Raw genomic sequence first — 15,745 nt, forward strand, 5'->3', positions numbered from 1 at the left:
TGTGTGTACATACTGTGGGGAAGGAGATGTTAATTGACAGGGTTCAGGGCTACACTTTTGGCTTACTGAATCTTGGCCATGCCTTACAGTGTGTTAAAGGAAGCTTTATTTACACTTATTTTCCTTTTGTCACTAATGCTTTATAATACCCTAGCTTCCTGGTAGAATTTTAGGAGAATTAAGCTAACACAAATCAAGACCGCATAATTAAGTCCTGTAATACATTAATTGACCTAAGTTTAGGAAAAGGAGTTGGCTAGGAGATAGTCAGTTATACAATAGGTATAGCACTGGTGGTGGTGGTTTAGTCACTAAGCCGTATCCAACTTTTGTGACCCCATGGACTGTAACCCGTCAGGCTCCTCTGTCCAAGGGGTTCCCCAGGCAAGAATACTGGAGTGGGTTGCCATTTCCTTCCCCAGAGGATCTTCCTGACCCAGGGATTGGACCCCAGTCTCCTGCACTGCAGGCAGTTTCTTTACCGACTGAGCAACCAGAGAAGCTATACTAGGTATAGCACTAGTTACAGTATAATGGCCAAAGTTGGGTTTAAAACTATTTTGGCTAAAAATCCCAAGTGTGCCCCCAACCTCCATCCTATCAACCCTCAAAGTTGTAGGTTCTCTGCATCTGACCTAGGAGCTACATTCTCAGACACCTAGGAACTATGGGATTAGAAGGAAAGAGAAATTTTAATGTTTTATGAGTGTAAAGTAACTAGAACACAACTTTTACTCATTCATCCATTCAATAAAAACTTATTGAAGTCCCAATGGCTCAGTGGCAAATAATCTGCTTGCAATGCAAGAGACACGAATTCCATCCCCAGGTCAAGAAGATCCCCTGTAGAAGGAAATGGTAACCCACTCCAGTACTCTTGCCTGGGAAATCCCATGGACAGAGGAGCCTGGTGACTACAGTCCATGGGGTCACAGAGGAGTCAGACATGACTTAGCAACTAAACACACAACATATATACTCTTAATGTTCTTTAGACTAGATTCCTAAACCTTCTTAAGCTCTATTTCCTCATCCACTTTTTTATTTTCCCTATTCTGAGCTAATGCCATCACCCCATTTTATGGTAGCATATCTCCTAAAATCAAATCTAGCAATCATTCCACCTTATATTTTAATATGTTTTGCCTATTCTCCAACTAAGACACTTGCTCCTTGGAAGAAAAGCTATGACAAACGTAGACAGCATATTAAAAAGCAGAGACATTACTTTGCCAACAAAGAACTCTATGGTTTTCTCAGCAGTCACGTATGGATGTGAGAGGTAGATCATAAAGAATGCTGAGCACTGAAGAATTGATGCTTTTGAACTATGGTGTTGGAGAAGACTCTTGAGAGTCCCTTGGACTGCAAGATCAAATCAGTCAATCCTAAAGGAAATCAATCCTGAACATTCATTGGAGGGACGGAAGCTGATGCCAAAGCTCCAATATTTTGGCCACCTGACCCGAAGAGCTGACTCCTTGGAAAAGACCCTGATGCTGGGAAAGATTGGAGGCAGGAAGAAAAGGGGACAACAGAGGATGAGATGGTTGGATGGCATCACTGACTCAATGGATATGCGTTTAAGCAAGCTCTGGAGATGGTGAAGGACAGGGAAGCCTGGCGTGCTGCAGTCCATGGATTCACAAAGAGTCAGACATGACTTGAGTGACTGAACAATACAATAATTCTCCAACTTCCAATTCTGGCTCCATGGCAGAACTTAGAACACTGCTACAAACACCTAGAAGTGTTGGATAAAACAGAAGAGATCTTTAAATTCATTGCAAACCTTAGAAGAAATAAAAGGGAAATCCCCAGTTGCCTGAAACAGAGACAAAAGGGCTTGCACTGAGGGGCAGTTTTCAGACCAGGAAATAGGCTCTAACAGTTAACTTTGGGTTTCTACAGCTACACACAAACTGAATGAGGCTGGATACTCCTTGAAGCAGGTAGTTGGAATGAAATCCCAGCATGAAGCCAGAATCCTCCAAGAGTGGCCACCTCAGTGAGAGAGAGTGAAAAACTGTGTCCTCCACCTCAAAGAGATGACAAAGAAATGAACCTTTTCCTGCAGTTGAGGTCTTGGGCTCGTGATGGCCCTATGATACCTGGCAGAAACAAATGTGAAAATGAAGGTCACTTGTACAGCCAAGACCTCACAGAATCCTTCAGAAAAAGGAGATGGACTCACAATTAAAAACTTACAAGCATTCAAGGAAATGATCCACCACAAGAAAGAATCAGCAGACACAATAAACATCCCAAGATAACAATCTGAAACAATACATCTGAAATTATACAAGAGGGAAATAAAACCATGAAAAAGAGAGCAAGACACTAGTATAAACTGATACCCTCCTGCTCCTTTACATGCCAGGTATGTGCTTATACCCTCAACTTTTTTAAATGCCCTACATGTAATCTCAGTCTTGCCTATATGATGATGTCACCAGAAGTTCCAAAAAGATCCACTCCATCCATTTCTTAACATATGTCACTACATGAAATGCTCAATGTAGTCACCCTTTTTGCTTAAGATAGTAATTTTTTTAAAGTACTCTTAAGGTCAATATATTAATGTAATAATATCTGTAAACATCGACGTCTGAAGTGGTTTATTTAGCACGCCACCATGAGGGAATGGAATTCAGTTCCCTTTAAGTTTGAAAGAAGGAAGACAAGTAAGCAATTCAGAACAAGGTCACTGGGCATCCAAAAGGAAAAGAAGAAAACAAGAGGTGTCTGAAAGAGATGGAGTGAACATGAGACCATAAAAACTCTGAAAACAGGTGTCGATTTTTCAAAGGCAGTTTTCTTACTTTTCACTTTGCCTAGGGTAAATCCTTACTTTTTAGGTTTTACCTAGAGTTACTCATGCCTTTCAGCCTAGTCAGAAACTCCTCTCAGATTTTATACTTTATTGCTAACAAAGATTTTCCACCCAGCCAATCTGGAAGTTCCTTGACAATAAAACAGTTTTCACAACAGCTTCCAGTCACAACCAATCTAAATGACTTATTCAGAATAATGACATGTAGAGAAACTTTTGAGCAAACTCAATGGAAGAGATAATTTCAGAGACTTGGGACACCCCAGAGAAAAACAAAGCCATATCTGTTTGTTCTCATTTTGAGACAAATTTTCTCCCTTTCTACAAAATTCAAATAAAGTAAAAGGATATTTCTTGCAGAACCATGAATATCTGGAGTTGAGACACTAGGATCAAAAATAATAATAATTAAAGGTGAAATTTTCAGACAATAAATTAGTTAGTTGCTTTGTCTACCAGCATTAAGACCTTCTGTGCTGTGCTGTGCTAAGTCACTTAAGTCATGTCTGACTCTGTGCAACCCTATGAACTATGGCCCGCCAGTCTCCTCTGTCCATGGGATTTTTCCAGGCCAGAATACTCGTGTGGGTTGTCATGCCCTTCTCCAGGGATCTTCCAAACCCAGGGATCAAACCCACGTCTCTTATGTCTCCTGCATTGGCAGGCAGGTTCTTTTACAACTACCACCACCTAGGAAGCCCTACTATACCTTAACTCTCAACATACGCAGGCATACCCCAAAAATACTGTGGGTTCAGTTCTAGACCAATGCAAACAAGGGAACACTGCAGTAAAGCGAATCACAGGAATTTTTAGTTTCCTAGTGGATGTGGAAGTTATGTTTATACTATACTGTAAGTCTATTAAATGTGCAATAGCATGTATAAAAGCACGATGTACATACCTCAATTAAAAAATACTTTATTGCCATATTTCAAATATTTTAACCTATATAATTTACTCCAAACTTTTTTTTAAATGTCTACAAACTTTATAGGTCACACTACTTTAATACTACTACTTATACCTACTGTTATTTATAAAATAAAGTGTCTACAAGAGAAAATCTATTTAATAGATGTTCAGATATACCAAAAAAAAAAAACCTTATTGTTAAAAAATGCTAACCATCATCTGAATCTTCAACAAGCCATAATATTTTTGCTGGAGGGCTCTTGCCTCCATGTTGATGGCTGCTGACTGATCAGGGTGGTGGCTGCTGAAGGTTGAGGTGGCTTTGGCAATTTCCAAAAATAAGACAATGAAGTTTGCCTCATTGATTGACTTTTCCTTTCACGAATGACTTCTCTGTAGCATGCAATACTGTTTGATAGGATTTTACCCACAGGAGAACTTCTTTAGAAGTTGCAGTCAATCCTCTCAAACCGTGCCACTGCTTTATCAACTATATTTATGTCATGTTCTAACTCCTTTACTATCATTTCAGCAGTCTTCACAGCATCTTTACCAGGAGTAGATTTCATCTCAAGAAAACTACTTTCCCTGCTCATTCATAAGATGTAAGTTCTCATCTGTTCAAGTTTTATCATAAGATTGCAGCAATTCAGTCACATCTTCAGGCTCCATTTCTAATTCTTAGCTCTCTAGCTGTTTCTACCACATCTGCAATTACTTCCTCCACTGAAGTCTTGACCGCTTCAAAGTTATCCATGAGGCTTGGAATCAACTCCTTCTAAACCTCTGTTGTCATTGATATTTTTACCTTGTCTCATGAATCACAAGTGTTCTTAATGGTGTCTAGAATGGTGTATCCTTTCCAGAAGGTCTTCAATTTACTTCACCCAGATCTATCAAAGGAATCATTATCCTGACAGCTGTAACCTTACAAAATATATTTCTTAAAGACTAAGACCTGAAAGTCTAAAGTACATCTTGATATACGGGCTGCAGAAGGGGTATTGTGTTAGCAAGCATGAAAACAACATGAATCTCATTGCACATCTTCATCAGAGCTCTTGGGTGACTAGGTGCCCAAGAGCTCATTGTTAATGAGCAGTAATATTTTAAAAGGAATCTTTTCCTCTGAGCAGTAGCTCTCAGCAGTAAGCTTAAAATATTCAGTAAACCATGTAAATAGATGTGCAGTGATTTAGGCTTTGGGTTCCATTTACAGAGCACAGGCAGAGTAGACCTGGAATAATTCTCTAGGATTTTCAGAACGGTATCAGCTTCAACTTCAAGTCACCAGCTACATTAAACCCTAATAAGAGTCAGCCTATTTGAAGCTTGAAGCCCGGCACTGACTTCTCCTTTCTAGTTATGAAAGTCCTAGATGGCATCTTCTTCCAATACAAAGTTGTTTTGTCTACACTGAAAATCTACAGTTTAGTGTAGCCACTTTTATTCATTATCTTAGCTAGATCTTCTGGATAACTTACTGCAGTTTCTATATTAGCACTTGTTGGTGCACCTTGCACTTTTATGTTATGGAGACAGCTTCTTTCCTTAAACCTCATGAATCAACCTCTGCTAGCTTCAAACTTTTCTTCTGAAGCTACCTTACCTCTCTCAGCCTTTACAAAATTGAATAAAGTTAGGGCTTTGCTCTGGATTAGGCTTTGGCTTAAGAGAATGTTGTGGCTGGTTTGATCTCCTACCCAAACCACTAAACTTTATCCATATCAGCAATAAGGCTGTTTTACTTTCTTACTATTTATGTATTCACTGGAGTAACATTTTTAATTTCCTTCAAAAATTTTTCTTTGCATTTACAACTTGGCTGTTTAGCACAAGAAGCCTTACTTTCACCCTGTTTTAGCTATCAGCATGCCTTCCTCACTAACCTTAATCATTCTAGCTTTTGATGTAAAGTGCTGCTGCTGCCAAGTTGCTTTAGTCTCGTCCGACTCTGTGTGACCCCACAGACAGCAGCCCACCAGGCTCCCCTGTCCCTGGGATTCTCCAAGCAAGAACACTGGAGTGGGTTGCCATTTCCTTCTCCAATGCCTGAAAGGAAAAGTGAAAGTGAAGTCACTCAGTCGTGTCCGACTCTTAGCGCCCCATGGACTGCAGCCTACCAAGCTCCTCCATCCATAGGATTTTCCAGGCAAGAGTACTGGAGTGGGGTGCCACTGCCTTCTCTGATGTAAAGTGAGATACATGCAATTCTTCCTTTCACTTGAACACTTAGAGGCCAGCGCAGGATTATTAACTGGCTTAATTTCAATACTATTGTATCTCAGAGAATACAAAGATGAAAGAAGAAGGAAACAGGAATGGTTATGCAGTACAGTAGATAGCTAGGGCTCAGGGTATTTAGAGGAAACGAGAAGCAACTACTATGGATATGTGACTTCTTTGGGAGGGGTATTAAAAAGTTTCCTGAAATTCAATAGTGGTGATGGCTGCATAATTCCATGAATATACTAAAAACCATTGAACTGTATACTATAATTGGGTGAAATGTATAGTACATGAATTTTAATTTTAATAAAGTTTTTTTACATTTTCACAGTAGAATTTCCAGAAGAATTGATAAATTCAAGGCCTAGAAAGGGAAAAAAAAGGATTATCAAAAACAGTTCATTCAGATGGAAGCTAGACTGCTTTCCTGTATATTACAGATAACATTATTAAAGAATGGGGTGGTGAAATGCATATAGCATATGGAAATCAAAGGCAACATGACGCAGCTTGAGTCAGTATATTATGAGTTCATCTACCCAGGCTGATAACTATTGACCTCACCACTTCAAACTCCTTAGGTCAATTCAGGACACCTTATTCTTGAAGTAGTCTACTAGGTTTCTAGACATACCAAAAACAGAAAAAAAGCAGGTATAATAAGGCTGATGATATCACATTATTACTGGCTATAATTATGGTAAAGATATTTATCATGATATATATATTTATATCATGGAAAGAACATTTTATGCAAAGATGGGCAGAATAAAGGACAGAAACAGTATGGACCTAACAGAAGAAGAAGATATTAAGAAGAGGTGGCAAGAATAGGCAGAACTATACAGAAAAGATCTTAATGACTCAGATAACCACGATGGTGTGGTCACTCACCTAGAATAAAACATCTTGGAGTGCGAAGTCAAGTGGGCCTTAGGGAGCATCACTACCAACAAAGCTAGTGGAAGTGATGGAATTCCAGCTGAGCTATTTCAAATCCTAAAAGATGATGCTGTGAAAGTGCCGCACTCAATATGCTAGCAAATCTGGAAATCTCAGCAGTGGCCACAGGACTGAAAAGGTCAGTTTTTATTCCAATCCCAAAGAAAGGCAATGGCAAGGAATGTTCAAACTACCACGCAACTGCACTTATTTCACGCACTAGCAAAGTAATGCTCAAAATTCTCCAACCAAGGCTTCAACAGTATGTGAATCAAGAACTTCCAGATGTTCAAGATGGATTCAGAAAAATCAGAAGAACCAGAGATCAAATTGCCAACATCCACTGGATCATAGAAAAAGCAAGAGAGTTTCAGAAAAACATCTACTTCTGCTTTATTGACTATGCCAAAGACTTTGACAGTGTGGATCACAACAAACTGTGGAAAATTCTTCAAGAGATGGGAATTCCAGACCACTTTACTTGCCTCCTGAGAAATCTGTATGCAGATCAAGAAGCAACAGTTAGAACCAGACATAGAATAATGGACTGGTTCCAAATCGCAAAAGGAGTACATTGAGGATATATACTGTCACTGTGCTTATTTAACTTACATGCTGAGTACATCATGAGAAATGCCAGTCTGGATGAAGCTCAGACTGGAATCAAGACTGCTGGGAGAAATATCAATAACCTCAGATATGCAGATGACACCACCTTAACAGCAGAAAATGAAGAGTAACTAAAGAGCCTCTTGATGAAAGTGAAAGAAGAGAGTGAAAAAGTTGGCTTAAAACTCAACATTCAAATAACTTAATCATGGCACCCAGTCCCATCACTCCATGGCAAATAGATGGGGAAACAATGAAAACAGTGACAAACTTTATTTGGGGGGGCTCCAAAACCACTTCAGACAATGACTGCAGCCATGAAATTAAAAGATGGCTCCTTAGAAAAAAAAAGCTATGACCAACCTAGACAGCATATTAAAAAGCAGAGACATTACTTTGCCAACAAAGGTCCATCTAGTCAAAGCTATGGCTTTTCTAGCAGTCATGTACGGATGTGAGAGTTGGACCATAAAAGAAGGCTAAGTGATGAAGGATTGATACTTTTGAACTGTGGGGTTGGAGAAGACTCTTGAAAGTCCCTTGGACTGCAAGGAAATCAAACCAGTCAATCCTAAAGGAAATCAGTCCTAAATATAAATTGGAAGGACTGATGCTGAAGCTGAAGCTCCAATACTTTGGCCACCTGATGCAAAAAACTGACTCATTAGAAAACACCCTGATGCTGGGAAAGATTGAAGGCAGGAAGAGAAGGGGATGACAGAAAACAAGATGATTGGATGGCACCACCAACTCAATGGAAATGAGTTTGAGCAAGCTCTGGAGATGGTGAAGGACAGGGAAGCCTGGCATGCTACAGTTCATGCAGTTGCCAAGAGTTGGACACAACTGAGCAACTGAACAACAATAATATATTTATTATATTATAGTATCATATATATTATCATATTTACTATCATATATAGCGTGTGTGCGTGTGTGTGTGTGTGTGTGTGCATGCTCAGTTGTGTCTGACTCTTGGTGGCCTCATGGACTGTGGATTGCCAGGTTCCTCCATCCAGGGAATTTTCCAGGCAAGAATACTGGAGTAGGTTGCCATTTCCTACTCCAAGAGACCTTCCTGACCTAGGGATTGAACCCATGTCTCTTGCATCTCCAGCACTGGCAAGCAAACTCTTTACCACTGAGTCACCAGGGAAACCATATATGTGTATATATATGTATGTATGTACGTATATATACAGACTGTTACTATTACATTGTTATTGCCTATAATCATGGCCAACATACTATATTGTATATAATTATGAAAAACCATCCTTGTATGTATGTCTTATGAACACAAACTAGCAGTAACATTGTTTCCCTCAAAAATTTAACTAAGGAGCTCCAAGAACTATCCAGCTGGTTAATTAACTGGTTAATTTCAACTAGTATCAAAAGCACAAATATATTTCTCTGTCAAACGAGTGCCATGAACACTGCTAGTACTCAATATAATTTTGTTGAATGATTACAGACAATCATGAACAAAAATAGTGTTCCCCCATATCATCTGTCAAATCAATTCAACATATAATTTCCCTCCCTCTTTCCTTTGAAATTATTACTTCAATGACCATCTCAAGAAATCACGCAACAGACAACTTGAACCTTTATTTGAGGTCATCAACTTCACATAGGTATAGTCTGTTTACAGTAAACTATTCCTAAGGAAAAGGGAGATAGGTTAAAATTAAGAACAGTACATATGGTGTTTTGGCAAGAGGACGGCAGGCTGATTTCTCTATTTTAAAATAAATTTCAGGGTAGGATACACACTTTTTAGCTATTGTCTACAGTGCTAATTTTCTTTAAATAAGAGCAAATTCATTTATGAAAATCTAAATGCCTCCAATGATGATAATAACAGGTAAGAGGCAATCTGTCCAGAAGCAGCTGAGAGGTAATACACTAGGTCACAACCACTGACCTTTTTCAAGTCAAAGCACCAGAATGGGTCCAGCTCTCCAGGTCCTTGGACTGTGAATCCAAAGAGAATAAGGGAAAAGAAAAAGATCAACTCTGAGGAGTTAGATCCAAGACATTTATTGGAAATGATGGTTCCAATTCTTTTTTAGTCTTTGATTTCACATTGCTCACTACTAATGCTATATATTTATCAAAGGCAATCTAAGCTATTTGACTCTCTTTCAACATCTACAGTATATCTGAAGATATCCCAAGATGTTGCACAAAAAGGCTGAGAGACACTAACTCACAAAAACCTTCAAAAGGCATTATTTGAATAATATTATATACAATTCTTGAGTTCATTTTCAACACAGCAAATAATGTTCTCTGAGCGACTTCACTTTCATGCATTGGAGAAGGAAATGGCAACCCACTCCAGTGTTCTTGCCTGGAGAATCCCAGGGACGGGGGAGCCTGGTGGGCTGCTGTCTATGGGGTCGCACAGAGTTGGACACAACTGAAGCAACTTAGCAGCAGCAGCAGCAGCAGAGTTGAAATATTATAGCTATTTCTTGATGTTATTTTTCCCTCATACAAGGCACTAAAACAGTTTTCAAAAGAAGCTGTAAGATGTCAACAGTACAAAGAAATTTTCACATATAGCAGGTATCTGGAAATCCCAACAAAAAATCTATGTTGACAATATGGGAATTTACTCAAAGGGAAAAATTCATTCTCCCATGTTTAGAGACAGGGGAAACAAGCAGATTAAATCAGTGTCATATGCTATTCCAGATACTATTCACTCTTCTGCTTTACTTTTTATCCTAGATTCTTCTGGGATAATTTTTCTCTTTTGGGGCTTCATGAAACTAGGCTTCCCAAGTTTACTTGCCATGCAACTGACTACACATGGCTCTGGAACTTAAGCTCTGAGAGCCTCAACTGGCATTCACCAGGATGTAATGACATAGACATGTTTGTATGGGTCAAATCCTCAGAGAACAATGAACCAATAATACCAATAACAAGTGCACAAGGCAATGCTATGTAGCTAAGCTTTTATGAAAACCAGAAATGCCTTTCATGTTCGCATAAGTTCTCTGACTTTTGATTTCTAGAAATTTAACCATATTTATACTTCTTATAAAAAATAAAAAGGAGAAAATGGAATTCTCTCCTAGAAGGGCTTAAGTCATGTGTAAGGGGGAATCCTGACTAGGTCAAGTCAAGTATAACCAAAGATCAGGAGCAAAATCAGTCTTCTCTTTGAAGATATCCATAAAAGCAGTTTTTGCATGTCAATTAAAGCGCTGTGTAGAAAAAGTTCAATTAAGGGTATATTTACCTAGGAACTCCTGAATCCAATGCAAGTTACCAGAACTGAAAGTACATGGGAAGCAAAGCATTAGTTAACTGTGCATTGTTTGTTTTGTCCTTTATAGACATGCTCTGTTTCCTATTTCAGTAGTACTGAAGTTTTCAGATTCAACCTATGAGAAAATTTCTCTAGGCACCATCTTCCTTCAGGGTTAAAGCTACCAATGAAAAAAGCAAAACATTCCCTCCTCTCTCTCTCTCTTATATATATATATATATATATATATATATATATATATATATATATATGCAGATATATGCAGAATAAATGCAGAAATAAAAATGCAGCCACTTCTACTGCCTCCCCAATAATAATCTACTCTTTAAGTAAGTGTGGCAATATTAGAATTTAACTCTCAAAAATCTGTAGTGCATTGTGCTTGATACCCAGTTGGTGTTCAGTGTTTACTGTTTGCTAAGTGAATACTAAAAATATTTGGGACACAAGCTTTTGCTTTGTTATTATGCATATATATTCCACTCATAAAAACACATAACATACACACATAAATCTACATATAGCCCATTAGTGTCACCTCCTGAAAATGTCCTCATGACAAAAAGTGAAAGATAAATATGCTAGAATGGGACAGGATGATGACAATTACAGAAGTTACATAAGGAAATTATAAACAATTCTGCCATAGTCTGTTTTTTTTATTTACTATAGTGTGTTATTCTTTTTCTTTTAAATTGGGATATAGTTGATGTTTCATGGTCTTTTTGATGTCAATTATCTTGGTTTCCATGGAAATTCACAAGTGTCTACAAAAAAGTAATCTATTCCTACTTTGAAACTTTAAGACTGCTCTTGGCCATAATATCACACATAATTACAATCAATCTTTTCACAACCTTTAAATGCCATTATCAGAGAATTTATATTTGAAAGGAAGCCACATATTTACAAGTAATATGCAACATGAACAACAAATCTCAACAAAAATGAATATTCATTGTATCATTTATCATTCAAAGAGTAGCTACCAGAAGTTCAGGTAATTCTCACATTAGTGCACTAATATTTTTACTAACCACTCATTTTATTTCGTTGGTCTTTTCCTCCCCCAACAAGTATTCCTAAATTTGTTGTGTGTAGTGTTTTGTGTTTTTTCTCCTGTCTTTATCCTATACTTTAAAAACAAACAAACAAAAAAACCTAGGGAGAAAAGTATATTGGGATTTATTTCGTTTCGGGGTTTAAAAATATCTGAAGGCAACACAGAGCTTAACTCCACAAGGTTGTTTACCAGAGGTTGGTGTTCCGAAGAAGCAACCCATTTTTTCAAAAGCGCGCAAAATAGGGTTCTTGGGGGAAAATACAAAAATGTATACAAAGAATAGATAGGAGCGCAAAACATATCAGTCATCAGCAACAAAACTGAAGCTTTGTGGCTCTGTATTTGTCAACAAGAGGTCGGGGCCAGCGCACCGCCATGGTACTCAGGATGGGCACAACCCAGTGACCATCCCAAAGCGGTCCTCAAACAGCCTCCTGGAGAGGTTGACCTCCGCCGGGGCCAGGCAATTGCTCCTCCACTCGGGACCAAACCCTACCGGAACTCCTGTTTCCAGCTTGGGCGCTGCAGCCGACCATCCCTGCTTAACTCCCCTTCAGTTACCCTGGCATTCTTAAACCTCCTTCAACTATCTGCACTTTTTCCAGGCACCCCGAAACCCAAGGAGGCTCCAGCGACGCCCCATCCCGGCTCTCCGTGCCTGAGCTCTCGGGGAAGCCCACCCGGGAGGCGCCCCAGCGGGCGGCTTACCGAGCAGCGAGCCTATGAAGATGACGACCTGCACGCTGGTGGTGAACTGGCGGTACAGCTGCGCCTCGCCAAACTCCCCGAGCGCGCTGCGGTTGGCGCCCGCCGCCTCGGCGCTGGACGCGTTGCGCGGCTCGCTGGCATTTCGGGAAATCCAGCTACCGTTATGCCCCATGGCAAGGCTGGGGCTCCCGCTCAGTCGTCGCCCGCCCGTGCGCTCGTCTTGGACCCCGGCGCCACCTTCGCCAGCCCCGGGCGCGGAGGAACGCGCGGGTGCCTGGTGGAGTCCTGAAGAACCCCGGGCAGCCGCGGGTCCCCTCAGGTCTCCACATCGCCAGCCCCGGCTCCTGGGAGGCGGGGAGCTGAGAGGGCGAGGCTTCGCCCCATGCCCGCTCCCTCCCGGGCCCCCGTCAGCAGCCACATGAAGGCGGCACGGTCAGAGCCCCCCAAGCGTCGTCCGTCCCTCTTGGGTGGTCAGCTCCGCCAAGACCACTTAGCAGAGAGGGAAACACAGGAGGTTTCTGATAGTCAAGGAGGGCGCTCTTTGCTCCCGCCGCCCTCTTCAACCTCAGCTCCTACCACCGAAGGTCCTCTCGAGTCTCCTCAGACTGGCAGACTCAGGCCCTCTCCTCAGAGGGAAGAAAACATTTAGCTGAAGCCCTTTCTCAGTTCTGCTGGCTTCGAGGATAGATGGCCATGGGAAACCCGGAAAATGGCCAAGTCAAATGCTTGGAGTCCCAAGGGGACCCTGGAGCCCCTCACAGCGCTCATGGTCAGGGTGGAAAGCTCTGAACCTCTCCAATAGCCTCGCCCTCAACGCCCGGCCCGGCTGTCCCTCAGAATGCCCGCGAGGTTTCCTGCCCAGCCCCTCGCTGAGTGCTCAGACCTCCTGCCTCAGCGCGGGCTGCAGGGATCTTGTTCTGCAGCCCCTTTGCTTCTGCACAGCCCAGTGCCCCGTTTCCTGGACCCGCTCCGGCTCTCAGTTGCAGCGAGAGAGCCTCCAGACTTTGCGGGGACACGAGAAGACACCCCTAGGAGTGCAGAGCCACCTTCTGCGAGGGCACCGGACTCCTGCCGTGCGCCTGGGGCAATGGGGAGCGAGCGGCCCGCGAGCGCGGCCACGTGACACGCGCGGCCCCGCCCTCACGCTCAGCCTAGAAGAGGGGAAGGGCGCCGCCATCTTGCCCCCCCTCCCCACCAACGAGCCCGACAGCCTAGACGGGGAATGGCAGGCACTGAGGAGCCGGGTCTGGCTCCGGTGGACAAGCCCGGTGCTCCTCCGGTGCTTCGCATCTTTTAATGCTGTCGTTAAGTACTCCTTATCTCTTCAGCTGGGGCTGCCTGAGGCTGATAATTCCACGTCGTCGTTGCCACCTGGGCAGGGAGCCCAGTCTCGTTCATCAGGCTTTGGGTGTAGCTGAAGTTATTTAAGAAAGATGGGATTTAGAAATCCAGTGTACTAGTTTCCTGAGCCTTTTCACTTAGTCCCATTTCGTGGTGCAGTGGTAAAGAATCCGTTTGCCAATGCAAAAGGCAAAAGAGACTACAGTTTCACCTCTGGGTGGGGGAGATCCTGTGTAGTTGGAAATGGCAACCCGCTCCAGTATTCTTGCCTGGAAAATTCCATGGGCAGAGGAGCCTGGAGGTCTACAGTCCATGGGTCACACACGCATAGGGTACAACCCATAGGGACATACACACACTCACAGATAGGATGCAGTCCGTAGGGACATACACACACCCCATACACCCCAACCCCAACAGGGTGGATTCTGGGATTGAGTGAGCAACTTTCTGCCCGCTGATGCAAACAATTGGGAAGCTGGGATGACCAAGTAAACGAGGGGGAAAATGGCACAGAGAAGCCTAAGGGGAAAAGGAACAGGTATGGCATCCAAAGAGAGGATTGGGGGAAAAGAGAAAATGACAAATGAGATGAGAAGACAACTAAATATTTGCCTGTTTGACCTTTTTTTTGTTTTGTATTAATAAGTGAAGGACACAGTAGAGGGCTTTGACATAGTGCTGGGTAGGACTAGGTCCCAGGACAATAACTTACGAATTGATTAAAATTACAGTTATTTCTTGGTTGTCTCAAGACTAATCATGCCACTATAAGGCTGCTTCTCTTTCCCTGTTAACCCTAATTACTTTTCTTTTTTTTCTTATTTAAATCAGAGGATAATTACCTCACAATATTGTGATGGGTTTTGCCATACATCAGCATGAATCAGCCTCAGGCATACATGTGTCCCTCTTGAACCCCCCTCCCACCTCCCTCTGCATCTAATTACTTTTCTTGAAAGGGCTCTCCGGAGACCTACCTTCTTCAGTCTTCCCAGTGTTAGCATATGGGTGCTGATAAGTATTTCCATGTCTATGGAAAGATATAGGATCCATTTATCTTCAAAGGAATTCCTGGATTCCAACTTTCTTGGCTATGTATCAAAGAGCAGGAAGGGACTTGGGTAGGGAAAACAAGAGATGGAATAGGACTGGAGATAACTGCAAAGACCAAGGAGAAGGTTGGGGGAAGTGAGGAGGGGTCTGTGAGTTTTATTGCCCCCTTCTTCCCTTTCATCATTGACTGTCTCTTCCTCCTCCCTCGTGTCCCCAACCCTACACTGTCATATGTCCCTGCATGGCCTCTCACTAAAGGTGGAAAGAAGGAAAAAGCTGGGAGTGTTTTGCATCAGTAAACCCAAGCAACAGTTTGCTAAGAAAAGAGGTATCCTTATGGCTGCTGGCTACTCATCTGGACTAATAGTTCTATTTCCAAATGGCTATTTCTATACCTATACAACAGACATAGACATTGCAGGCTATTATGCAAACATCATTAGTGTTCAGTGACATCTCATTCTCCTCTTCTTTTCGGCATTTGTAGTTGTTGTTGACACTAAGTCATGTCCAACTCTTTCGTGACCCCGTGGACGGCAGCCCACCAGGTTCCTCTGTCCATGGAATTTCCCAGGCAAGAATACTGGAGCAGGTTGCCATTTCCTTCTCCAGGGCATCTTCCTGACTCAAGGATAGAACCCAGGTCTCCTGCATTGCAGGAAGATTCCAGACTGTCTAAGCCTTATCGGCATACAGAAAACTATTTTTCTTATCTGCCCCTGCCAATGGGCAAGGTCATGTGACTACAATAACTAATGAT

General features: G+C 41.9%; 1 protein-coding gene across 2 annotated transcripts in view; it reads right to left on the minus strand.

The window, feature by feature from the left end:
* Positions 1 to 13,677, minus strand: part of GPR176 (G protein-coupled receptor 176) — a 116,291-nt gene extending 102,614 nt beyond the window's left edge. For both annotated transcript variants that reach the window (XM_027971667.3, XM_042252255.2), the window contains exon 1: positions 12,589 to 13,677. In XM_027971667.3, coding sequence (XP_027827468.2) covers positions 12,589 to 12,760 — 172 coding nt within the window. In that variant the 5' untranslated portion in view covers positions 12,761 to 13,677. The remainder of the gene's footprint in view (positions 1 to 12,588) is intronic.
* Positions 13,678 to 15,745: the final 2,068 nt, after the last annotated feature.

Source organism: Ovis aries, chromosome 7 (genome assembly GCF_016772045.2).
Source record: "Ovis aries strain OAR_USU_Benz2616 breed Rambouillet chromosome 7, ARS-UI_Ramb_v3.0, whole genome shotgun sequence".
In the NCBI taxonomy this organism is placed as follows: Eukaryota; Metazoa; Chordata; class Mammalia; order Artiodactyla; family Bovidae; genus Ovis; species Ovis aries.